At 48.9% G+C, this 27468-nt stretch overlaps 1 protein-coding gene across 4 annotated transcripts; it reads left to right on the forward strand.

Moving 5' to 3' along the window:
- The first annotated feature begins 986 nt into the window (after window positions 1-986).
- On the forward strand, window positions 987-25881 carry LOC133416041 (transcription factor COE1-like). 4 transcript variants are annotated; one of them, XM_061702669.1, is made up of 16 exons: window positions 987-1242; window positions 1629-1785; window positions 1961-2024; window positions 2798-2853; window positions 3569-3642; window positions 4422-4490; window positions 16859-16940; window positions 18625-18766; window positions 19457-19590; window positions 21349-21475; window positions 22611-22699; window positions 23779-23844; window positions 24184-24532; window positions 24622-24840; window positions 24970-25035; window positions 25302-25371. In XM_061702669.1, exons 1-15 carry the CDS (start codon window positions 1076-1078, stop codon window positions 25032-25034), a joined length of 1860 nt encoding a protein of 619 aa, XP_061558653.1. In that variant the 5' UTR covers window positions 987-1075; the 3' UTR covers window position 25035; window positions 25302-25371. The 4 variants fall into 4 exon arrangements, 3 of the variants coding, with proteins under 3 accessions (XP_061558653.1, XP_061558652.1, XP_061558651.1); XR_009770208.1 differs by having other exon boundaries at window positions 24622-25217; window positions 25302-25369; XM_061702668.1 differs by having other exon boundaries at window positions 24184-24280; window positions 24350-24532; window positions 24622-25881.
- Window positions 25882-27468: the final 1587 nt, after the last annotated feature.

Here is a 27468-nt window from a genome sequence, read left to right on the forward strand (position 1 = left end):
TTGACAATTGTGCAAAAGATGCAGAGTCCTCTAGCGCTTAGAGCAGTTCGAATGTATATATATATATATATATATATATATGTGTGTGTGTGTATATATATATATATATATATGTGTGTATGTGTATATATATATATATGTGTGTGTGTGTATGTGTATATATGTATGTATATATGTATATGTATGTGTAGTACATATTTCTGCATAGATACTGTCGAGCGCATATGATATATACTTTATTCAATATATATTATAGGAAAGAGGGCAGCCTACATCGGTTGCACATGATTAAAATGTTTTTAAAGGGGAAAATTGAAGCATCTTATCATTTTTTCAATGTACACTGAAAAAAGTAATTTTCCATCATGTACATTGATTGCACATGGTTAAAATGTGATCATGTCCCTTACACTTTTTCAGGGGTGGTTTTTTCCTTTTTTTTTTTTTTTTTTTTTTTTTTTTTTAACCGTCCAAAAGCAATTTTGCAAAAAAAAAAATCCTGAATGATTAAAGGCAAAGTTAAATACAACTGAATCGTACGTTAAAAATACTATATATTGAAAAAAAAAAAAATATATATATATATATATATATATATATATATATATATATATATATTAAACTTAACAATTTGCAGTTTGAACATTTAATTGGCATTCTTTCATGTACCGCTAGAGAAAGCCCGCACCATGGCACACTGAGAAACCGCTGCTCTTTACTGCTCTTGCCCCCCCCCCCCCCCTCCCACACGCGCGCGCGCGCGCGCGCACTTTTCACACTAAAGTTACGCCCCTGTGTTACATACGTTCTGGCTTTTTTTTTCTGCTAGCGTTCTGTAGAAAGAGGCGTGGTCCAGATTCGTCACCACGCCCCTTTCCCCGTCACCGGCACCACCACCTCTTTCTCGCAGGAGAAGCTCAAGCGGAACCTCCAGGAACTCCTCCTCCTGAGGAGGAAGACTCCAGTGATGAAGAAGATGATGAAAACGCGATGACTGTGGGAGCCCCCTTTCCTACATGAGGACGTTCCGGAGGACCGAGAGCAAGTGCAGATTGCAGGCGGCAGAGGGTCGCTCATGTTCGGCGTCCAGCGCGGAGGCAGCGGCGGCCCGAAGGAGGAGCCGCCGCCGGGGGGCATGAACGCCGTCCAGGGGTGGATGCAGGGCGGCGTGCCGGTGCCGGTGCCGGTGCCGGTGTCGGCGTCGGCGGGCGGCGTGCTGCACGCCAACACCGCCGCGCAGAGGTCAGGTTCAAAATACAGATTCATAATTGTTAGTTGAATTATTCTCTGTGGTTGACGTGCAGGTGCTTTCTTTTTGAAAAGTCTTCAATAGTTGGAGGACAAATAGGCCATGACTTCCTTCCACACAAAAGCAAATGCGATGTGTTTTTCCCATCCTAAAGCGAATCAAAGTCAAAAATGAAATGTGCGTCTTAAATATTGCTAATAATAGAGAGAAAAGGCTTCGTTGTCGTTGTATGCAAACGAAACTGAGGTGCAGCCTGAAGTTTGGGAAAAGCAAGGAAATTATGCAGCGCAAGTGGCAGTCGGGAATAAATTGTGCAACGGCGACATCCGCGGAACGAGTCCTGCAGAGAGAGACGCGTGTTTGTTTGCGCCCGGCGCAGCGGGGTGTCCGTGAGCCGGGCCCACTTCGAGAAGCAGCCGCCCTCCAACCTGCGCAAGTCCAACTTCTTCCACTTCGCGGTGGCGCTGTACGACCGACGAGGGCAGCCCGTGGAAGTGGAGAGGAGCGCCTTCGTGGACTTCGTGGAGAAGGACAAGGTGCGCGCCTGCGTTCTCGCGACGCCTTCAATACATTGCAGTGGAATTCTTGGGTGCGCTGAATTGGACGTGTATGCGAAACATCCAAAAGAACGAGACAAACCTCGCGTGTGTGGCTTGTGCTTAAATGTTCGTTTTGAAACGTGAATTCGATTGTTTATTGTCGTGCGTGCAGGAGAGCGCGGGCGAGAAGACCAACAACGGCGTCCATTACCAGCTGCAGCTGCTCTACACTAACGGTGAGCCAGTGAATGAGTGACACTGCAGGAGGTTGGTGTTGGTGTGTGCTTGCCTTCAGATAATTCAGTCAGGTCAGGGGGGAACAAAACAAAAACATCGATCTGTCGGGAAATCGGTAAACAAAAGAGAGCAAAGTTTTGACGTCATTGAGGATTTATTTTATGGATACGGTTATCTTCAAACTTTATTGCAGTGGTTAGCGCCTCGGAAAATACTTAGCTCTCCAACCGACATTAAAATACAGTAGCGGAGTCATCCAAAGCTTGAATGACATTATGCGCAGCTCGCCAATTAGCAACGTGATGAAAATGACAATTGCAAAAACTATTCTACTTCAAAGTTAAATACAACCGAGCTGCACTTACTTTTACGACACTGAAAAAAACTCATTTGAATTGACTTCATTCAAACTTTTACATTGCTTGCACATGATTAAAATGTGCGATATTATTTGATGATTTTCAAGAGGAAAATGACGTCAGTGTAGCGCATTTTAATCACACGCAACTGAACATGAGGTCGTTTTTTTCCGGTGTACTCATGTAGTGCAGTGGGTTTTAGCCACTATAATGTTCAAAGCAGTTTGAACATTTGATTGAGGGATTCTTTCGCGTACCACTAGAGGGAGCCTGCATTACGCCTCTCGTGGTAATCTTAAAATGTAACAATCACCCGAGACGAGTTAGCTAGTCAGTAGTTGCGCTGGGCGAGTGAGATGACAATGAGAAAAAAACCCTTGTCTGTTTCCTTGTTCCCTGCGACACCCACGCAGGCGTCAGGACGGAACAAGACTTTTACGTCAGACTCATCGACTCCGCCAGCAAAGAGGTGAGCGGCGCGCGCACGCCGTCCTCCGCTTGCGATCGGCCCATCGAGGGCCAGAGTGGGACGGTCGATCGGTTGACGGGTTCAAGGTCCCCTTCTGTCACTTGGTGGAATTAGTTTTGGTTTTCTTTGACCGCGTTTGCGAGATGATTTTGGTAGGAAATGCCCAAAACCGAATCATGTCACGCCGGCCGGATGCCACGCAGCACAGAAACCGGCCCGCTGGAAGAGGAGGCTGAAGGGCGCCTTTTTTTTCTGATGATGACGCGCCAAATAAAAAGAGCTCGCCGTCCGCTCCCGTTCCTCTGAATGATCGTCGCCGGCGAACGTCGCTATTTCATCCACGGATAAATTCGGAAAAAAAGTAAATGTTGTTATGAAGCACGACATATGTACACGTCCTAGCTTTGGGTTTGCCCGGCTCGACAGCAGCTGCGAGGCGCCGGCTTTCGAGTTGCCGTTCGACTTGAATGTGAATTGACAAGACTACGCCGCAACGTCGGCGATTTCTAATCCTCCCGTTATTTCCTTTTGCGTTCGGTCGACAAAGCGCACAGATGTCAAACTTCAACCGGGTCACGGACTCGTTTTGACCCGGTATGCGTGAAACCTAGACAAAAAAGAAACCGCTTCTGATGGCAGGGGACCTTTAATGTGTCGATACTGTGCGTGCGCGCGACAGCAGGCTTGACAGTCGCACGTCTGTCGTCTCTCGCAGCCCATCGTGTACGAGGGCCAGGACAAGAATCCCGAGATGTGTCGAGTTCTGCTCACGCACGAGATCATGTGCAGGTCAGAAACACGCACGCCGAGGAGGAGGGGCCATGGCAATTGTTTGTATCTCATTGGTCAACGCAAAACGACTTTTTTTGGGGTTCTTTTAAGAGAAGCTACACAAACCGTACAATAATGTGCATGCGTGTGTGTTGTGTGGTTAATTGGCACGAAGAGAAAGTCGTTAGTCAAAGTGAGAACTCCGGTTGTTTCTCCGCTGAAAGAAATTGCACGTTCATCAACACGCGCACGCACGCACACACACACACACACACAGTTGTGCAACATAATGAAAATTGGGCACATGCAAACACAAAACAAGTCAAACAAAGGAGAATTAAACATGAAGTATTTTTTAAACGGCAAAATGTTCAACACAACCGTGTCATAACCAACGTCCGCGAGCTTAATGCTAAAAAATAATGCAGAATGCCATAGACAGGCTAATGGAAATGACTTCTTTTTTACACATACGGAGAAACACATTCAAACAAAGCTATCCATCTATTTGTCTTGTCTTCTCTTGAGGAAGGTGTGCGTAGAAGACGTGGAAGTGCGCTGACACTGTCAAGAGAAAACTTTTACATCTATTTCTGTCTGCGAGAGCACCTGCTCCACCGCGTAGCTTTCATGTGCACGCTAACACACACACACAAATGACACACACTAACGACACGCACGCTAACACACACACACACACGCTAACGACACACACACTACTGACGTGCACGCTAACAAGTGTACTAATGACGCGCACTAATGACACGTGTACTAACAGCCGTTTTGTGTCCTCACAGTCGCTGCTGTGACAAGAAGAGTTGCGGCAATCGCAACGAGACGCCGTCAGACCCCGTCATCATCGACAGGTACTGTGTGCGTGCGAGCGTATATGTATGACTTTCGCTTCCTCTCGTACACACAATGTCTTTATCACACATAAACGCATGCACACGCACAAACTGTGACAGCTGTGTTGTTAGACAATTGTTAGATCTGATGTCATCGTCGACAGAATCACACATAAGTCACACACACACACACACGCGTACCACACCAATTACGCGCGCGCACGCACACACACACACACACACACACACACCCTCATCACTTGTTTAAAATGGGTCATGAATAAAAAAAAGAAAATGTGACAGAAGTGAAACCAGAGTCGAGATGGATTTTTTAAACACTTTGTCAAAATGTGTGCGTACCTGTGTTTACGCGACACACTTTTCCGCACATCGTCGTTCCTTTCGTCATCTCTTCCTCTCGCCGGTTTAAGGAGAGAGAGGAAACATTTGTTGCACTTGTAAGTCTACAAGGAGACGCGATTCTTTCCTAGAAATAGCCTAGCGTGCGCGCGGAGGAGAGCGCATGATGGGAGATGTCAGGGAAAAGGGATGGAATGTCAAGGTTGCCGTGGATACCGTGGGATACTTCCTGTCGGTGGCCGTTCACAGACTCACACTGAAACATCTGGAAGTCTGCACTGCAACATGTGGACGCACGCACACATACACGCATGCACACACACGCCCACACAGTGACATCACCGGTGAGCTCAGCACTTTTTAGCAGTGTGTGAACTCGTGTCCTGAACATAAACATGAATCAACATGAGATCATGTGACTTCCTGCATGTGCACCTCTAACACACACACACACTTTGTCTTTGTCATGCTTCTCGGATGACGTGTGCATGTGAGTGACAGCTCATTGTACCAAATCAGTACTTGTGCTTGCGGCCCAGTTAATCCGTCTCGCTCTGGGTTAATAGAAGGTTAACGAGATCCAATCACGCGCCTGCTTGACTGCTGAAGAGCCTCACGCACCACATGCGCATCTGCACGTCGTGAGTGTGTATTAATGTGCGTGTGTGACTCGTGTGTTTGCATGTGTCAGATTTGTGTATGTGTGTCATGCCCCTAGTGTGTGTGTGTGTGTGTGTGTGTGTGTGTGTGTATAAATGCAGCTCGACCTGTCTGGGTGCCCAGCTCGCTTTTGTTGCGTTAGCCTGCCGCCTTCGTAATAGTAGGCTCAATGTGTGTGTGTGTCATTTGTTTCTAGTGCAGGATTAGACGAGGGTTGGGGTTAAGAGGGGTCGTAGCCCGAGGAAAAGACAATGAAGAGGAGGACAAGGAAGACGAGGATTTGTCGTCCCAGAATGGAAACATGAGCACGGAGGAGCTTCGGTTTGTTTCCCAGGATAAAACCTCAGTTATGTGGGGAGTCCTGTCAATCAAAGGCTGCTGGAGCGGGGGGGTGGGGGGGGGGGGGGGTTCGGCTGTCAATCATTTGGAAGAGGAAGAGGAGGTGGTTGAGGGAATCTGCTTCGAAACGATCTCTTCATCTTTGCTGCCTTTGTCTTGCGCGCACACACACACACACACCTTTTTGTCATCGTACTTACTAAAATATCTCTGATAGCTTCACACACACACACACACACATTCAGGTTTATGTGTGTGGAGGGGACCACGCGTGGGACGGCTCTTGGGCGCCTTCTTGTGGACAGCGTTTGTCGCGGTGCATTTCTTTGCTTCCACGTTTGTGAGCACATTTCAACGCCGCTTTGGCCCGTCGGAGTGCATCATTGTCGTCTGCGGTCAACACGAAGCCCCGCCCTCTTTTCCCGGGGCACTCGGCCCGCCGACGCGTTCCGTGCACACGCAGCCTTACAAAAAAAAAAGAAAAAGAGAGACCACTGCTCACCAACTTTGGTTGTCTTTACTTTTCAACTATTCAGATTGTATTTTCCTTTTCCTCGCCGTAGTGCGGCGGTTAACGTCAAATGTAACCCTTTTCCAGTCCCGAGCCCAATTCTGCATGACAACCCAAGTACAGCATACATGTCATGGCCCTTATATGTGATGCTGCTACGTTTTGAAGGAAGGACACGCGTCATTTCCGTGCCGTCATTTGCAGTGCCCAGTGCAATCGGGCATTCTCGTTCTTGGCTAGAATTGGAACAGATAGACTGCAACAACATCAAACTCTCAAAACTCCCATCCCATTTATTTCTCCAAGTCTTTAACGCCATAAGTGTTTCAAGAACCCAATAATCGCATCCACCTTAACGGCTTGGTGGAAAGGTCTAGAAGCTACAGAATCTCAATTAGCTCCTAATCTAGCACGATCTCACGACGTCCATCGACCTTCTCTTTGGTCTTCCTCTCGCTCTCTTGCCTGGCCGCTCCACCCTCATCATCCTTCTAGCAATATGCTCACTATTTCTCCTCTGGACGTGTCCGAACCATCCGAGTCTGCTCTCTCTAACTTTGTCTCCCCGAAACATCGAACCTCGGCCGTCCCTCTGATGAGCTCGTTTCTCCTTGTATCCGACCTGGTCACTCCTCGAGAGAGAGAACCTCAACATCTTCATTTGCTCTGCTTCCTGTCGTCTCTTCAGTGCCACCGCGTCTAATCCGTACATCACGGCCGCCCTCAAAACAGTTTTCTAAACTTTGCCCTTCATCCTCGCAGAGACTCTTCTGTCACATAACACACCCGACACCTTCCTCCGGCCGTTCCAACCTGCTTGGACCCGTTTCTTCACTTCCTGACCACACTCGCCATTGCTCTGGACGATTGACCCCAAGTATTTCAAGTCCTCCACCCTTGCCATCTCTTCTCCCTGTAGCCTCACTCTTCCCCCCACCACCCCTCTCAGACTATGGTACTGCAGACCTCCACATGGAGTACCACAGTTCCTCTCTGGGTACTCTGTCATAGGCTTTCTCTAGATCTACAAAGACACAATGTAGCTCCTTCTGACCTTCTCTGTACTTTTCCGCAAATAATGCATCTGTGGTCCTCTTTCTAGGCATGAAACCAGACTGTTGCTCGCAAATACTCACTTCTGTCCTGAGTCTCGCCTCCACTGATCTTTCCCATAACTTCATTGTGTGGCTCATCAACATGATTCCTGTATAGTTCCCACAGCTCTGCACATCGCCCTTGTTCTTAAAAATGGGCACCAGCACACGTTTCCTCCATTCCTCAGGCATCTTCTCACGTGCTAGAATTCTATTGAACAAGCTGGTCCAAAACTCCACAGCCACCTCTCCTTGATGCGTAGGAGAGTGCGTAGTTTGCCTTGACTTGACTTTGTCTGACTTGGAGGTGAACTGCAGTACATTTTCAAAACTGCGCGCGTGGGTTGCGCTCGAGTATCAAGGCAAACTACGCGCGGGACAGCCGCAGTGATGTCAGCCCGGTTGCCGCCCGCGCGTAGTTTGCCTTTATAATCGAGCGCAACCCACGCGCGCAGTTTTGAAAATGTACTGCAGTTCACCTCCAAGTCGGGGGTGTTGCTACTGCTGGTATTGGCTGGGACACCACGGGGTGTTGAGAGTTTCCGGTAGCCGTTTTCACTTTCCTTTACAGAAGGAACAGAGCAACAACAATGGCGACCGTGGAACAGTGTCTGCTAGAACAAATTGACCAAGAAGACCAGATAATACGTTTAATTTTGCTGCAAAATCAACCGAGAAAGCGGCGGCGTTGATGGTATGTAGAACCGAGGGGCACGCTGGTACGTCTAAAACGGAGCAATCACGAGAGACGATCTCCGCGGCGTTGTACGCACAGCAACAATTTTTGCCGTGTGCGCGTCAAGCGACTCATTGGCCCGCGCGTCGGTCACGTGATGCAATGCGGGCGAGCGCGGGAGTATAAAGACGCATTCAGTCTGCACTTGTCTTAGCAGCACAGCACAGCACAGCACGCACACACGCACACACACTGTCTGGCCTTACACACACACACACACACACAGATGTAAAATTATCCACAAGAACATTTGAAGAGTTAAGTGTGTGTATGTCTGTGTCTTTAGCTAAACGCACACATGCACTGTTTTGCTTGTCAATTTTTGTTGTTGTGTTAGCCTACGTTAAATGATTTCAAGCTGCTCTTTTACAACAATTACACAACTTAAAACACACACACAAACACAGAGGGCGTGTCATAGAGGCAGGCATGTTCGTGTGCATGTGCTAAGCGTTGATAATTAAGGCGCAAGCATCGTGTTTTTCTTGACACACACATACGCTTAGGTACACACACATTCTGACAAACACACTGATGGAAATGGGAATTCCCCTTTGCCAAGAAGTGTGCGCGCGCGCGTGTGTGTGTGTTTGCTGTGCAGGAAGATGGCAGCAGCATCATGCCGTGAGGCTCATTGTCATGTTCACACATTCATTTGGTCACTGTGCTGCCATGGTAACACACACACACGCACAGACTGACAAACAACTAATTGATGCTAAACTTTGACCCTGTGAGCTTCCTGTCTGACATATACACACACACGCACGTACACACACACACACACACACACACACAGTTGTACTGTTTGTGTCTTGTGTGGCTGTATATGCATGTGTGAGTGCGTGAATGTGTGTGTGTGTGTGTGTGTGTACACGTGCATCTGTGTTCCAATGTGTGTGTGTGTGTGTGTGTGTGTGTGTCTGTGTACATATGTATGCGTGTGCGTATGCACAGCATGAGTGTGTGACTGCGTGTGACTGTGCGTCCCCCGCTGGTGTTTTCTGACTCAGCGTGTTTGCTTTCACTCTGACCGGCGTCATCGATGAGCGTCTGTCGCCATGGCAACCATGTGGCAAACCAACAAGCGCCTTTCCACACTCGTGTGTATTAATTAAGTGTGTGTTTTAATTACATGTGTTGTTACCACCTAATTAAGTCAGGCCCGCCTCCTTTTCCTTCCCATAAATCCACGTGATTTATGCAGTTTTCATGTCATAATAGTCATAAGTCATTTGTTACAATAATTTTTTACCATAATGCAGTAAATGTGAGGTCCAAATTGTAATAACACGTATGAAATGATAATTATACTCCAGTCAGATGATTGTATTGCTTCAGGGCAGTCATTATGCTAATTAGAATGTGAGGGAAGCAACAGATCCATCCATCCGTTTTCTGAGCCGCTTATCCTCACAAGGCTCGCGGGAGCGCCGGAGCGCCGGAGCCTATCCCAGCTCACTTCAGGCAGGAGGCGGGATACACCCTGAACCGGTTGCCCGCCGATCGCAGGGCACATATAAACAAACAACCAGTCCCACTCACATTCACACCTAGGGGCAAGTTTTAGAGTCTTCAATCAATAACCAGAGTACCCGGAGAAAACCCACGCAGGCACGGGAAGGAGGTGCAAACTCCACACAGGCGGGGCCGGGATTTGAACCCCGGTCCTCAGAATTGTGAGGCAGACGTGCTAACCAGTCGTTCACCGTTCCGCAACAGACACTGTTATTATTATTTGTTGGATTTATCTCACCAAACATTATAATGAATAAACACAAAAGGAATGAAGACGTTGGTCATTTTACTCATGAGGAGGGCGCATGGGAGATTGTTCAGGTGACAGCCTCTCAACACGCTCGAAACAATCTCCCCCGTCGCTCCTGCATTGATTTGAAAATAGGAGGGTTCTACAAGACATCACGTTCTAAGCATTAAGACACAACACGAAACATAGGACCGGACGACACCCGTCCCGTCCCCGACCACATCCGATCACGTCCTTGGTCAAGGCGCCTTTCCATCAACTGTTGCTGAGTCATCTTCTTGAAGGCGAGACATCTTTCTATCGAAATATTGTCCATAATACTAATGCAAGCTAGTAATGCAAAATACTAATGCAAGCTAAGCAAATAAATGATAACTACTAAAATATATCTAACATTATTATTATTATTATTATTATTATAGCAGCTGTTTGTCAGTGATGTATGAAACATGAACGTAGGAAATGTGTCATTTGAATTCATGCGCGTGTGCGTTAACTCTATGAGGGGCCGTTCGGGACGTTATTCAGGATTAGCTCTCACGCTTACTACTCTAATGCCTTCACACACACACAAACTACTGAAAGGCTCTCATAAACACTCCTTAAACGCTCTGATAAACACAACTCAAACCCTCTCATAAACACTCGTCAAATCCTCTCATACGCACGAGTGAAAGTCTTGCTCTCATCACCACTACTCAAATACTCTCACACGCAAGAGTTTTGCTCTCATAAACACGACTCAAACACGCTCATAAACACTACTCAAAGCCTCTCATAATCACTCCTCAAATACTCTCATACGCAAGAGTCTTGCTCTCATAAAGATGACTCAAATGCGTTTACGCGCGCATGTCAATCACATTCACGCAAATGTCACTGGCATTCACTGGTTCATGTCAATCGTGCTCACAAATGTCGATTATGCTCACAAGTGAATATTGTCAATCTTTAATGAGAGAGTTCAATTCAAAAAGTGAAATTCTAGAGATGCACTGCACACACGAACCGTGAAGTATTTCATATTTAAAATCTGTATAATTTTGATGATTATAGCACATAGCAAATAAAAAAAATCCCCATATTGAGAAACTAAAATATAACGGCAAATGAAATAATTCAAGAAATAAAGTGATTTTTTTAATGTAGAAATTAGGCTGGAATTTGCCCTCTGAAAAGTACTTCAGAGGGCAAATAGTACTTCAGTGTTTAATTCACTCTATGAGTTCTGAAGAAAAACCTTTTAACTATTTTCTAATTTATTGAGATGTACCTATATTAAAAATAGTCATGAACTATTTGACTGAGTGTGTGTAGTCTGCAGTGCATCTCTATGACGTGCGTTTCACTACGACAATTAAATTCCTTCATTCCCTTTGGCCACCTCATTAGGTACACCGGCGGAGGGGATCTTAAACGCGACTATCCGGCTGTGCCGCCCGCAACGAACTGTATGCATTTCAGATCGGAACTCTGTCTTGAGTCCAGGAGGAAACAAACGGCGTCTTGCTCTTGGTAGACGAGCCAGCCTAGCCCTACGTCATACACAACACGGCTTCTGATTGGCCGACCATTACGTCATATCCTGCAGAACTTGCACATTAAAACATTTTAAATCAAAGAGGAAAAGTGTTATTGTAACACAATAATCAACAAGCATACGACATATATACATTATAAATATATATATATATATGGATGTACTATACAGTATAATGCTATGTAACGCTACGGCTTCAGTGAGGCTTACTATTGCGCTTTATGGCTGTTGGGCAATGCCATATTTTATTTTGAAACCACTTCCTTTTCAACTCCTATAAATTCATGCTCACATAAACACATCGAATGTCTGCACACGTACAGGCCAAATAAGCTCGCACAAATGTCAAATCTATTCACATAGCATCCTCAAATGCATCCATAAAATATGCTCAAATCCTTTCACATATCCATCTTAAATGCTCGCATACATGCTTGTGGGAAAAAAAACACGTGGCACACGTCAAAAAGGGTTAATTGAAGAGCGATGAATTAATTTTGTTGTTGTGTTGATACACGCACGTAGTTAACGAGGTGTGTGTGTGTGCGTGCACTTGTTGTGACATGACATCACAGCTGTCAATCATCGCCTATGAAATGCCGACATTTGTCTTCTATTAACGCGTGTCATCGGCTTTTCTTTCTATTTTCACACACACTGCTTGTGTTGTTGTTGTGTGTCAGCCTTTGCTCTGCCTTTGCAAAGTGTTGACTTGTTTTGTCTTCTTAATTAGCTTCACCGCAGTCGGTGGGAATGCGTGTGCGCGCGTGAAGATGTGAGTGCGAGTGTGAGTGTTTCGCTTCGGCGACAACATGTTGACATGACAACTCTGCCGCTGTGTGGCTGATCTCTCACACACACGCACGAACGCACACTTTTGAAGTGGTTTTTTTTGGAGTTGTACATTGCAGTGATTAAGATTTAAGAGGAGCCAATCATCAGTTTCATCAATTTTGGATGATTTGATGCTTATTGGTGCCAAGAAAACAAGATGATGAATATTTAAATGAGGATTTAAAATGTTTCTAAAGAGCAACAGAGGAATATTTTTCTGTTAAATCATGAACACAATACTTTGCCTTCATCATCATCATAATGATAATATATTCAATTGATCAGTTGTGTGTTAGTGTGAGATGAAAGCAGCATTTGATGATCCTTGTTGTGGTTGTTGTAATGAGTTAATGATGAATGAAAGATAATTGTTGGAATTGATATTCAAATGTGTACACTTATCACAGCAAATGTGTGAAGTAGTCACCCTTTAAGGCCTCTTTATACTCCCGCGGTCCCGCGGCCGACAACGCCCGCATTGCATCACGTGACCGACGAATTGCCCCGCGCGCCACCTCTGCGTAGCTTGCCGCGCACCGACATAAATAGTCGTCGAACGTCGCGGAGATCATCTCTCGTGATTGGTCCGTTTTAGTCTCATGCTGTGAAGACGTACCGGCGTGCCATTGGTTCTACGTACTATCTACGTCGCCGCCTTCTCGATATAATTAAACGTATCATCTGGTCATCGAGGTCCATTTGTTCTGTCGCGGTCGCCGTTGTTGTTGCTTTGTTCCTCGTTACTGAAAGGAAAACAAAACAAAACAAAAGAAAAATGCAGAGGAAACTCCACCCTGCGGCGTCCTGTCCGATGGCAGCCGTAGCGACACCCCCGACTTGGAGGAGAACTGCAGCACACTTTCAAAACCGCGCGTGTGGGTTGCGCTCGAGTATAAAGGCAAACTGCGCGTGGGACAGCCGCAGTGACGTCAGCGCGAGTATAAAGAAGCCGTTAGCCTCTGCCCCCCCAGCTTGCGGTCACGGGATCACCTGACAGGAAGTGACATCAGCAAAGAGTTGCTACGTGTGTGTGGGCGATGATGATGATGATGATGATGATGATGGTGTTGAAAGTAATGTAGACTGATTCCCCTTCTTCCTCCTCATTTGCATGTCTCCCGGGAGACGAGCGTTGATTGGCAGCCGGCCGCCCGGCCTATCAATTAGGCGTGCTTGCCGCTTATGCAAATGAGGTCGTCGTCTGGCTGGCTCCTCTCAAGTCTTCCTCCTCTTCCTCCTCCAGCACGACGATGTTTTCCCGCTTTTTTTTTTTTTTTTTTTTTTGCTTTTCTCTGTCTCCCCCCTGACCCCTGAACCCCCTCTTCCACAAAAAAACCTAACCCTAACCCTTGGTTGATTTCGTGTGGAATGAGCTCCTTTTGGCTAACCAGCAGGAAGTGCCCATATTTGGTCAAGGGGGCGGAGTCACTTGATTTATTTTCGTGCTGTTTTGGGAATAATCACGAAATCGAGATTTTGATATCGTGGACCTCCGTAGTGCTCCTCAAATGTCCACTGAAAATGTTTTATTTCTTTTTTGTTTCTCCTTCAGATGTTGTGTTCCTGATATTGTTAATTTAATTTAGAACCTCGTCAAGCCGTGGCACAAACAAGAAGTCGTTCCCGTCCGCCTCGCCCTGTCACCAACGGCTAACGTCCGGTTGCGCTTCGTTCGCCATCGCAAAACATTTTGAGGGGGTGGAGCCTCCAAAATGTCGAGGCCGCCGTTACGCTGGTCTCGCGCGCCTGCTGATTTTGAAGCAATGACAATAAACATTCGAAATCCGTACGCGTCCTGACATCGATCGGCGACCAATCCGATAAACATTTGTTAGAAAAACAAAAACAACTACACTTGCTAGCGTTTGTGCGTGCGTGTCTTGCGAGTCTGCAGCAGCATCAGGAGTCTTGGGCGAATATAACGCACACACACAAACACACGCGCAGAGTGCAGGCTCGTGGCGTTCCCCCTCCAGAAACCCCCCCCCCGCCGTGTCGTCGTGCTCGTGCTTAAAAAATTCCCACAAGATCGTTCCTGCCTTGACGTACGAGTTCACCTGGTTCTGTGAGTGAGCTCGTAACTCTATTTACTCGTGTATCAAATCAAAATTCCCCATCAAAAATGAATTTAAGTTCAAATTCAAATGCCATCCATCTGTTCCAGGACCCCAAAATAAACCCGATCGCTAAAAAGCGAACCCTCCCCTGACCGACCTCCTCGCTGGCCCAATATTACGGCGCTCCGGGACACTACGATTGGCTGCCGTATCCCGGTAAAGCACGCCCTACCGCTTCCAGAGGGGAGAAGATGTGACTCAAGTGTGGCGACATCAACGTGTTCCCCACTAACCCTAACCGTCCTCAATCGCCAAGAGCCACAATCTTAGCCCTAAAGCTATCCATAGTTTTCACGTGTTTGGGATGGGTGGGAATCTTAATAACGCCTGACAACCTGCTAGCTTAGCGTCAGCTCAAAAGGGGCGTCTCCTATCTGCCTATTCAAATCGGCGGGGCAGCCATCATCGGGCGTGCACGTAGCTCAGGGGTCACATGACCGACATGACGCGCAACAAGCTCACCTCTGTGTTACGCGCCGACATCAGCAATCGGGTTTGAAAATCCGACCGATCGGCCGCCAGCTCGCATGTGTCAGCGTAGTGTGTTTGCGTGTGTGTTCTGACAATGTAGCAAAGGTCGAGTGACACCATCACTTGATCACGATCGGGGCGGGCGCGTGGGGGTCGTCGGGGGCCGACCACTAGCCCCGCCCCATTCAAGCATCTCTGTGGCGATGTCGTAACACTTTTAAGGACGGATATTTGAACACAAAGGCCGCGCGTGCGGAGCGACAATGTCAACCGACGCTCACAGTCGTATATTCGTTATCCTCTGCGAAGAACGGACACGACTAATGTGAGTGCAGTTGACAAAGTCACTTCCAGGGGACTGCAGGAATATACTGCCCCCGGTGGCCAACATTTCAGTGACTGATAGGAACCCTTTTCAAATCAGCACAAATGGTTGTTTCTTCCATACTAAAACATGACAACCTAAAACAGACAATGATATGATCTCACTAACATTCAAATGAAAAACATCGGCCCCAAAATCAGCAGATTTTTCTGTTGTAAAGTTCAACAACTCATGAAGTTGTACAAGTCTCTTAAAACAGTCAAATGTTCTGCCTCTAGTTCATATTTTATACTTTATTGTTAGAAGTCAAATGTTATTTTCGTCATCATATTTTTGAAATTATTCTGCTGTTGAATTGCTTGTCAGGATTTCATTCTTCCAAATATCGGAATCATCCTCAAAAAATCCTTACCAGTAATTAGTATGTAATAAATGTTTTTTGTTGTCTCTTTAAGTACAATTTTCGGTTTAGCTGCGCGTGCGATGAGAACGTTCCTATTTCACGCGGCGTTGCGTGCGCTTTGTGAGGAGGACGAGACAGTGTGAGGTCGCGGGGGTCAGTGTGGCTGTCCTGCGCCGTGATAGGCTGTCACCCGGGGGCGAGAGGTCAACTTAATTAGCCGTGCAGAATCCCGCGTTCTAACCGAGCTCGTTAACGCACACTTTTACACACGGACCTGCCGCGCCGTCGGCACACGCGTGCACACACGCACACACCTGGGCTTTGTTCCGGCGGGAGTTTTGCGGTCTCGTGAGTCGGCGGAGACCGAAGGACTCGACGGCAACTCGAGAGAAACTCCCAATGGCGTCGAGCGCTCCGCTCGGCTGACTCTCGACGCTTCAAAACACAATTAACTCGTTGACTGCCGGGCGGAGTTCGCCGTCTCATACAAAACCGTTGCAAAATCATCCCTTTCTTTCCAGATATCGAACTAAGAAACGCGCCGTGAGCGACGCTGCTCCAGCCCGCGGCTCCAGTTGAACGTCGGCGGCTTTTTGCACCCCGTTCGTCCTTCCCTCCACAGACGTTCCTCGCCATTACGACACACGCTTTGTTTCTGTCACACGAACGCCAATCGGCCGACGTTTCGCTCCCTCGCGATCGACGCGGCAAGAAGAGATTCTTTCTCTTCTACTCCAAAGCGCTGCGACGTCGCCATCTTCAGGGATTGCGGTGCATCACAAACCCGAATTCACACGCGAGACCTCTTGACGAGCGAGACTCCTCAAGTCTTGAAAGTGCGAAATGTGCACTTTAAAAAGTCCAAGTCACACTTTGAAACATTCAGGTAACAATTTGCAATGCGAAAATAACGGAAAACAGTCCAAGTTGAAGTCATGTAAGTTAACAATTCCACATTTTAGTCACCCTGGAAAACGGACAACTCATTCTTCCAAATGCTTGAAACATTCAAGTAACCGTAAGTCTTCCAAATACCAACATAATATGATCAAATGCTTACGTAACACTTGTAAGCGCTTTTCACTTGAAAACATTGAAGTAGCCCGAAATGCAAATAACACAAAATACTTTGCAGCACTTGAGTAAAACCTCTCAATGCAACAAAGAACCCAAAAAGTCTGGAACATTTCCGAAATATAATTCTGACGTCATTGGCTCCTCTCGACAGGTTTTTCCTCAAGTTTTTCCTCAAGTGCAACCAGAACTGCCTGAAGAACGCCGGAAACCCGCGAGACATGAGGAGGTTCCAGGTACGTGCGTGCGTGCGTGTGCTACAAAAGTGCACTCAGCCAGACGGGAAGTTAAGAGGACCGTCACGTTCGTTGGCTCTCGATTAGTTTCTGATCTTCGGTTCTGCGGCTGCGCGCCGCCAGGGAGCAACCGCCTCGCCTCGCCTCGCCGCGCTCGTCAACGTGCGCGCGCGTCACAGTCGCAAGCGACGCGCGTGTGCGCGCGCCCGCCCGGCTAATTGTGCATCTCTATCGCAGCGGAACCGCTGCGCTTCTCTGGGAGCTAATTAAGGGCCGGACCCTTCACGCGACTGCCGGCAGAACGCCGCAAAACACACACGGCCAGTCACTTGGCGTGCGTGTTTGATGTCAGACCTGGCTGAAGGCGCAAGCGGACTCAACCCATTTTATGCGAGCCGAACTGATCACAAAGTTAAAGTCCCTGTAAAGTGAAAATACATGTCTTGAAAATTTGACACAGCATAAAGTGTTGTTAACAATCCTGCCAAATTTGAATGATTGTTGTCGTTTCTCTCTCTCTCAAAGTATGTCAAATGACGCTTGAAAAACATGAAAAATGGAGCCGTCATCTCTGCCTTTAAACGCTGCGGGGGTGTCCGCCGACTACACTGAGGCACGCCCTGCTGCCAAAGTATTTCTGCTCGAAGCCTCCGGCGGCTGGAATAAATCCCACCGGGGTCGTCCTGGGGATTTTCCGTGTCGTGACAGCGAGTATCTCTAAAGTTGTCACGCCAGCACAAAGTTCTTGTCCAAACGCTGGCTGCCAAGTTGGACTCCTCCAGGCTATTTCGCCTTTCGCAGCGTGACGTGCGCACACGCGCGGCTGACAACGAGGCGCTCTAAAGCAACCGGGCCGGCAGATGACCCGAAGGGACGCTGCATTTTCGGGGTGTCGCTAAGTGCACGTTGCAATTGCGCCGGGTATGTGCAAAAGCGCCCTGCCCCAAGTGGAGGAGTTCAAGTATCTCGGGTGAGGGAAGAGCGGGACGGGAGATCGACAGGCGGATCGGTGCGGCGTCCGCACTGATGCGGACTTTGCGTCGATCCGTTGCGGTAAAGAAGGAGCTAAGCCGAAAGGCGAAGCTCTGGATTTACCGGTCCGTCTACGTTCCTCCCCTCACCTCTGGTCACGAGCCGCGGGTCGTGAGATCCCGGATCGGAGCGGCCGAAATGAGTTCCCTCCGCGGGGTGTCCGGGCTCTCCCTTAGAGAACGGGCGAGAAGCCCGGTCGTCCGGGAGGATCTCAGAGTGGAGCCGCTGCTCCTCCGCATCGAGAGGCGCCGGACGAGGTGGCCGGGGCATCCGATTGGGACGGCTCCCCGGCCAGGTGTTCCGGGCACGACCCCGGGCACGACCCCGGAAGAGCTGGATGAAGTGGCCGGGGAGAGGGAAGTCCGGGCGACCCGACCTCGGATAAGCGCTAGAAAATGGATGGACGGACGGATGGTTCTCACTCTTTCTACCTTTCCAGCAATTAGCTTGAAATGTAGAGAACGGATTGAGAAACAAATATCTGAATTCGCCTTGATCTTTTGTTGCACTTTATTCTTGTCCTTGCGCCCAAAATGACATTCCGATAAGTTTTGTTCGTAATCCTCCGTCGTTGACTCCAAATGGATTTCAAAATTCCTGCCGAGCGATTCGGGGGCCAGTCTCGCTTTTCTAACCGGCTGCTCTTTCCAAGGTGGCGCTGTCGACGACGGTGAGCGTGGAGGGTCACGTGCTCGCCGTGTCCGACGACGTCTTCGTCCACAACAACTCCAAACACGGCCGCCGCGTGCGCAGGCTCGACCCGGCGGACGCGCCGCTCTCAAACCTCCGCCACGGTAACACGCTACAGCGCCCTCACTGTGTGTGCGTGTGAGAGTGCGGGTTAACAGACCAGATTTTTAGCAGTTGACGCCAAAGTGACAACAGTCGGGTTGGCGTCGATGAATCGATGACGTCGTCGATATTTTTTCATTTGTCAGCTGTTTGCCCTCAACCCCCAAACGTCGCGCGTTGGTTGGTTTGCACCGTAACGAGCTCGTCTATCGGCCGAGCCTTAAATCGCACTTGAAGAACGCTTACGCGACACTTGAAATATGTAAGGTGACAAAACACGCAACACTTCCCAAAGCATGAACATGTGAAAATGACAAAGTCACCTTCCAAAACATGAAAATATCATCGACGTAATCCTTCAGAACGTGGAAACAACCCTTGAAAATACTCAAGTCGTAAAACTGTGCCAAAAAACTGTGCGAAATTTCATGTTACATTCCACGTTCATCTTATCTTCCAACTTATTTGATGTCATTAGACGGAAATTTGGACGAAACCTTCAAAACGCAGAAAGTCAAGACGCTATAAACCCTTTTCTAGGACTTCAAACGTGTCCGTAAGACTTCAATAAGCTGAAGTAACCTCTGAATACGCAAATAAATATCCAATACGAAGCATCTGACATGGACTCCATCTGCTCTCAATCAGTCAATGTCAAAGTGCGTAACTGTGCCCGTGCCCGTGCCGAGTAGGAGGGCCTCCGTGCATCAAAGCCGTCAGCCCCGGCGAGGGTTGGACCACAGGGGGCGCCGCGGTCATCGTCATCGGAGAAAACTTCTTCGACGGCCTGCAAGTCATCTTCGGGTCCGCGATGGCCTGGAGCGAGGTGGGGCTCTTCATCACCATCACCATCATCATCATCGTCGTCGTCGTCATTCCAAAGAGCGTTGAACCGCGGATACAACGTTGCCTCGGGATCTCAAATCATCTGATTGAAATGAATCAAAGCGCCGTTAATTGGTTGCACCCGAACCCCAAAAATGTACAAATATTTGTCATTTCTTTCGAATAAGAAAAATCGCACCCTATAATATCGTGTATTATTAAAAACTTGTCGTCGTCACGTCATGCAATGGAATGTAAAGAATGAAACGGTCTACATCAGGATGAATTCATCCTAACTCCCGGTGTGTGCCCTTTGGCCACCGGGGGCAGTATAAAAAAGACATACGGATCTACACGGAGACGGTCGCAACTCCTCAAGAACCTGCAGTCATTTACTTTATTTCATTTTTGTATTTTTTTTGCAGAGGGTCAGGAATGTATTGAGACGCTGGACGGAGGTCGTCGGGTTCGCCGGCGCCATCTCGTCGCCGCGTATCCGACGCTCGCTCCTAACTCTGCAAAAAAAAAAAAACGTCGTAACTTAGAAACTTGTAGATTGAGCTCCCCTGGCGCTCGACTGTATGTACGTATACAGTGTTCCCCGCGTAATCATGCTTCATCTTTCGCACCCCGCTAAATTGCTTTTTTTTAAGAAATATGATTGTTTTGATGGGTTTTTGCAGTATATTTCCGTACTTTAATGCCCTCGCATGTGGGAAAGGAGAGCCGCAGTCGCGAATGGACTTTTGAGCCGTTCATCGAATGCAGGCGGGAGCTGCCGTCAGCCACGGCTCACGGCCAGACACTCGCGCGCATCGCCGCAGGCCCCGCCTCTTCAACATACACGCATGTACACGGACACTCGATACGTGCGCCATTTGCTCGACGTTTAATGCTTTTTAGGGTTCAAATAAATGTACAATGTGTGTAAAAAAAAAAAAAAAGAGTAGAAGTTAGTTTAAAGTGTTCGGACAGAGTAAAACTATATAAGAAAACATGTTTTCATCCGGGCTCTCTAGATCAGTGGTCCCCAACCACCGGTCCGCGGACCGGTACCGGGCCGTGAGGCATTTGTTACCGGGCCGCAGAGAAAAAAGGACCCATTTTTCTCATTTCTGTTGTATTGCAATTCACGTGTCAATGTGTTTTATTTTGAAAACGGACCGGATCTTCTCTGCCGCAACAGCTGCGCGTCTCAATCGACACGTCGAGACCGCACGGAACGCTTCCGTTTCCGGTCCGAGCGGGCCGGCTCACGGCGGCGGAGTTCGAAGAACGAAATCCTTTCATAAACTCATTCAGCTCATTACGTTAACTGAAAAGACATGCTCTTTTGAACGAAACAACACGAAATCAGGAGTCCGACTTAAATCGCAACAGTTAACTCTCACGCACCGAGTCCGTAGTTTTCCGCTCGACACGGGCAGAACTGCTTTTACGGAGTTAAAAGTCGACTCTCGTGGAGGAGCTGCGGAACTGCCGTCTGGTCTGGCTGCCTACGACAACTCCGACCCCCGCGGTGGACGCGCCGAGAACGGCGAAGGGGGAAGCAGAAGCGAGGCAAGAGTGCGTGCGCGTGTATATCAAATAGATACGCGCGCCACCGCAGCCGGTCCGTGAGGAAAATGCCGACTCTTAAGCGGTCCGCGGTGCCAAGAAGGTTGGGGAACACTGCTCGAGATGACGGATTTCCACCTATTGCAAGTCGGTCTGGAACGTTCCCTGATGCACATTCCTATCTCCGCTTTTCCTCTTGCAGCTGATCACGCCACACGCCATCCGCGTGCAGACGCCGCTGCGGCACATCCCGGGCGTGGTGGAGGTCACGCTCTCCTACAAGTCCAAACACTTCTGCAAAAGCACGCCTGGACGCTTCGTGTACACAGGTACGCGCACGCAACATCATCACGGCCGCTCACTTGGCTCGAGTAGGATGTGTGTGTGCGCGCGCCACAGTATTGATCCACTTGACGTGATGACTTCAGTGTCCTTCCGTCGTAAAACTGCCCCATGTTTTCTCTTGTTTTTCTGCTGAGTTCCTCGTGAAAAAGTGTACACGTACTTCTCCACGAGGGACGTCCCGATCCGATCACGTGCTTTTCAGCCGTTCGAGATCAATATACGTATATTTCCAAAAGTATTTGTTCACCTGCCCTGACTCCGATATCGTTTTAAGTGACATCCATCTGTCGATTTTCCGTACTGCTTCCGTACTCGCGGGCGTGCTGCCGCCTATCCCAGCTGTGTTCGGGCAGGAGGCGGGGCACACCCTGAACCGGTCGCCGGCCGATCGCAGGGCGCATATAAACGAACGACCGTTCGCACCTAGCACGCGTGTTTTTGGGGTGTGGGAGGAAAGCGCAGTGCCCGGAGAAAACCCACGCGGGCGCGGGGAGAACGTGCAAACTCCACACAGGCGGGGCCGGGGATTGAACCCGGGTCCTCGGAACTGCGAGGCTGACGCTCTAACCGGTGGGCCGCCGTGCCGCCTTTGTATATTTTTACATACGCTAAATGCCTCAAGTGTACACTATCTAGTTTGTAGTGGGCGTGTTGTTATCCTGAAGATGAAAATTGGTCCCCGAGGCCAGGAGGTTTCTAATTGGTCCGTCTGACATCTAACTGAGGCCGGCGGCCGATCGGCGATCAACGATGGCGGAGTGCGCGTCGCAAATGATACATCCAATGAACGTACACCACTTATTCGTAGTTGCGCACGTCGGTGCAGTACCGCATCGTGCCACAACATGCCAGGCAGCACTGAGCTTGACCGGATGTAGATGCAGAGACAAGAAGAAGAAATAGTATTGTTGTCCGCTCGCTTTGTACGTGTTGCTGTTCTTGTGTGTTCAAGTAGCACTTTGAAGGGTTCCAATTACTGAAACATCGATGCTTATTTCTGTTAGCCCGTCTATGGCCTTTCACATTATATGTTAGCATTCAGCTTGTGGACTTTTGGTATTGTATAGTTCGGTGTCTAACAATAGCATTCCTTCTCTCCTGTGTGCGTGTCCGGCGAAGCTCTCAACGAGCCCACCATCGACTACGGCTTCCAAAGACTACAGAAGGTCATCCCCCGTCACCCCGGAGACCCCGAGAGGCTGCCAAAGGTGCGCGCGCACGCACGCACGCACAGGGCAGGGGGCTGTGTGAGAGGGTTATCAGCAAACAGATGATTTGGGAATTGTTCAATGAGCATTTTGGTCCACACTTGTGTGTGTTTGCATACATACGCACACACACGCTTGATTTGACCCCCGCCCGCCCGCTGTTGCTGCTATTGTCGTGTCACGGTCGCGTTTGAGGACGGCCGCAGAGGAAGTCATCGAATGGTCTCGTCTGTGCGTACGTGCGCGTGTAGAATGACGTCGTGACAAAAGGAGGCGTGGCCCGGCATGTCCGCCGTCGCTCATGGCGCATTAGCGGAGCCGCCATCGCGCGCGCAGAAGCCACGTTGTTGTGCTCAGCGCGAGTGTCGTGACGCCACCTCTTCTGTCTCTCGCCGGCCGCATGGCCACGCAAAACGGCGGGTGGCCGTCTTTTGCGCCGGAACAGTTTTGCTCTTAGTCCCGTTTGGAATGGAATACAATACGGTTTTATGAAACCAAAAATAGGAATCAGAAGCGTATTCGTGATTTACCCTATGTCGTACAGTGCTTTAACATTTATGTTCAATATGTAGAAATATGGTTTCTGAATAATTTATTGATGAGATTTAAAACTATGTTTTTGGCATAGAGAACAGATGGGTAGTTTCATTGTATGTCATTGCAGTGTATTTATTCAATTTGTAAAGGCTTTATCTACTTTTCATTGCATTTTTTTATTTAGATCTGTTTCACATCTTTGTTTTAGTTAGGATTTTAAATGTTTTAACAGGTTTTTACGTGCAAGAAAACAAATGTGGCCTGTTCGAGCAAATGACAATTTTTTTGCAAAATGATGCGAGGAGGCCAAACGCGACGGCCGCGACGAGAGAGCTCGTCTTTTCTTGCGTCTGTCCTTCCGGCTCGGCTTTCTGTCGAACGCCATAAACAATTTAGGGTTAACGTTCATGTTTATGCAGCATGAAAACAAGGCTCGGGTTTACACGATGATGTGGGGTGGGGGGGGGGGGGGGGGGGGGGAGCTGTTTACACAAGAAGAAGAAAAGTCAAGTTGCGCCACCGGCTGTTTCTGCTCCCCGCAGGAGGCCATCCTGAAGCGAGCGGCCGACCTGGTGGAGGCGCTCTACGTCCTGCCGCGCAACGACCAGGTCAGCTCGGCAAGCGTCGACGCGTGACGTGTCGTATGACATCGTGCCGTGCGACGATGTCACGACCGGGGCCCGACCGATGCGTCGGCCGGCCCGTTTAATCGACGGATATGAACCCTTTTCAAATCCGCCATTGTAAGCGTCAGGGACTTATTTATTCGTGATTTTTTTGTTGTCATTTTTGGGTGAAATGAATTGGCCGATTCATCGATTATTACAATTCTACTCTGCCAAATATCGGAATGCGCATCAACCTTCAAAATCGTTTTCGGCCGGGCCCTAGTCGTGACGTGCCTTGACGTCACGTGATGTTACGTGACCCTTGTGTCGTCGGCGCAGGAAACGGCGGCGGACATCGCCGATGCGCTGTACGGCGTCCCCGGAGGACACGCCCGGCCGTCGGTGGACGCGTCGGAGCCCCCGCGGACCGATCGGGGTGCGTCCTTTTCCAAATCCCGCCGCCGATACGTGTCCGACGCGGCTGATGTGAGCGCGCCCCCCGCAGGCTTCATCCGGAGTAGCGGCGGTCGCGGCGCGTGCCCTCACGGCTACGCCTCCGCGCCGCAGCACGCCGGCTACTCCCACACGCCCCCGCCGCTGCACGCCGCCATCAACGCGTACGCCAACAACGCCGCCGTCGGCAACCTGGGAGCGTCGCTCACCTTCGGCAACACGTCGCCTTACGCAAGTCAGTGGGTGTGGGTGTGGGTGCGGGTGCGGGTTTCCCGGTCGAACATTTTCCCACGAATACTGGTGTGCGTGCGCGTGCGCGTGCAGTGGTCCCTTCCGGCCCGACGATGTCGATGTCGTCGTCATCGTCGTCGTCCACATCGCTAGCCGCCAACTGTTCGTCGTCGTCGGCGGCGGCCGTCTTCTCGTTCTCGCCCGCCACATTGGTGCCGGCGGCCGGCAAGCAGAAGTCGGCGTTCGCCCCGGTGGTCAGAGCCTCGTCCTCACCCCCGCCGCCATCTTGTGCCAACGCCAACGGCCTCCGAGGTGACGCAATGACCACCAGGACGTCATCGCACGTTTCCTCCTTTTTGCATCCTAACTTCTCTTCTTGCGTGTGTGTTTTTTTCTTTCTGTGTGTGCGTGTGTCTCGTGTATGTGCGCGCGCGCACGCAGACGCAAACTTTGCAGCGTGTGTCAAGTTGCCGTCGGGCGTCCTTCCGGGGTTGGCCTTCAGCTGAAGTATGCCCCGCCTCCTCTCGTGACCCCACTTCCTGTTGTAGCGTCTCCCACTTCCTGCCTGTCAATCACCTTTTGGCCTCACCCTTCCTCGCACCCTCCTCATCCTCACGTGCGCCATTTGAGCCCTGCCCTGTCTTCCTATTGGCTCATGAATGAAACTGGAACTGACATCATTTCTTTGTGTACGTTTTCTGAATATGTTGATTTTCATTTTATCGTCACTGAAACTTTTATCTCCCTCTTCCTCCTCGTCCTCTTCCTCATAGCGACCGTGCCAGGAACGGTTGCCCTGCCAATGTAAACGTGTGTGCGTGTGCGATTGACACGATCCCGGCCCTCCAAAAGGACCTCCTCAACTCATCCGGACCTAGCGTGAAGACGGGAAGGAAGTTGTTTTTATTTTGTTTTTGTGCAGCGCTTCATTTCATCAGGTTGTTTGTTTGCTGGTCGGGCCCACGGAAATCGGCCAATCACCGCTGAGATGTTTTGTTGTTTTGAATATCGTTCATTGATTCATTTGGCCAAATCCTTCCTGTAATCATGTCATGACTTAACATTCAATGATTTCAGTCTTAATGAGTGACGAATTGTCTTAATTGAATGAAGTGATGATTTCATTTGAGTTTTCGTCTTAAGTCACCTTTTTCTTCTTCGTTTTTCAACCCGTCCAAGTTTTGGTGCCTCAGCCGCTGCCGTCCGATTTGATTCGTCGCCATGGTTACCGCCTGTGAACTTCGGCCGTGTCGGATGAGGCCTTCCTTGCGTCAAAACAAGACATCTATTTATTTTGTTTTCTCTCGCTTTGTGTGTGCGCGCCAGGAGAAAAACAACAACAAAACAAAACACTGGCAAGAATTTTCTATTCGTTTTTCACTTTGAAATGAAATCTTTTGTGATATCGAATTAAACTTTCTTGTCTGTCAGCATGTCACTGGTCTGCTTTCACGGAACGTAAACGTAACGCGTCGGGAATGACGAACGCGGACTCATAATTGTTTTTATTGGAATCACGACGAATCAAGCAACAACAAACATGCTAGCTTCATCTATTGTGACAAGAGCCGCAGGGCCGCCACGCCGCCTTTACTTCCAAAAGTACCAAATATTTCACGATGCAGCAGCCTTTGTTTCACGCGTGCCGTCATTTGGACACACGTTGTAGTTCCACCGAAATCTGCGCACAAAGTTTGTTCCAAAAAAAAAAAAAAAAAAGCTCTCAGCTGCAGGAGGCTTTTCGTTAGCCTCCCTCCATCGAGCTGCACGGATGACACGAAGCGGAGCCACAAAGGAAATACGGCGGCGGCAGAAATTCGAGCCGACGCAGCTCGAAAGACGACGAGCAAAGCAGCTCGGTCCGGTCCGCCGAGATTTCTGGCACCGACGAGGAGCGCGAGCCGGATCGGGAGCCGACGCACGGCGAGGGATCCCGGTTCAAGTAAGCCCTTTGGAAGTCAAAAGAAAAACTTTTCAGGAGGGAGACGCGGCGGCCGAAACGCGCAAGCGTAGTCTCGTACCGCTTTGACAGACGCCGTTCAAATCGGACTTTTCATTTCTTGCGTTATTTCGGAATAGTACGAGGAGTCACGATTGGATTGGGATTTGCCAGTCATTCGAAACTCTCGATCCGAATAGCGATTGGGGCTTTAGGGGGCGAGTCCGAGCGCGAGCATCCTGTCACAGTTAGTCTGGTTTCGTATGTATTTTTTTACAAGGGCCCGACCGATTAATCGGACGATATTAGTCCTTTTCAAATCGTCAAAAATTGGCCGATTTGATTGATTGATTGATTTTTGCGCATCACAACAGAAGACATTCAAACAATTCACTCTGTTCTAAAGTTAAGCCAATGCTAAAGGACAAAGTCTTGTAAAACAGTCAAATGTTCTACTTGTAATTCATATCTTTATTGTTGTGAGCGTTAAAGAATCCCCCCCCCCCCCCCCCCCCCAAAAAGAGTTATTTTATATATTGTATAGTTTCTAAATGAATCGGCCGATAATGCAGTGATCTGAATTTTATACCGGCGAATTTCAGAATTGGTATCGGCCTCAAAAAAATCCTACTTTTGACGTGATTTGTTATTTTTTCTCATCGATTTTTGAAATTCTTCCTAATTCCAACTGCAATTTTGTTGGATTTCTATTCCATTCTAGAGACGCTTCATTAGGCACACACCATCAGATGACATCCAATCCAGAAATTCAGACTTTTCCACACTAATAATGACGACTTTTGATTGACGCCGTCAGAGGTGTGCGCGCGTGTGCGAGGACGAGACCGAGAGATGAGTGAAGACATCCATTAGCTAATGGATGTCTGCTCTCGATTCTTTTATGCTCTCATCCTCCATCGGTTCGTCACGCCGCCGCCGCCGCCGCCGCACTTAACCCCGTAACGCGACGCGCACGCGCACGCACATCATTCTTGAAGACA

This window comes from Phycodurus eques, chromosome 17, assembly GCF_024500275.1.
Source record: "Phycodurus eques isolate BA_2022a chromosome 17, UOR_Pequ_1.1, whole genome shotgun sequence".
Lineage (NCBI taxonomy): Eukaryota > Metazoa > Chordata > Actinopteri > Syngnathiformes > Syngnathidae > Phycodurus > Phycodurus eques.

Coding starts and splice junctions, on each gene's coding strand:
- LOC133416041 (XM_061702667.1), top strand. CDS start 1,076: ATGTTCGGCGTCCAGCGCGGAGGCAGCGGCGGCCCGAAGGAGGAGCCG. Junction 3,643..4,421: donor ACGCACGAGATCATGTGCAG/GTCAGAAACACG, acceptor GTGTCCTCACAG/TCGCTGCTGTGACAAGAAGA. Junction 19,591..21,348: donor CCGCGATGGCCTGGAGCGAG/GTGGGGCTCTTC, acceptor TTCCTCTTGCAG/CTGATCACGCCACACGCCAT.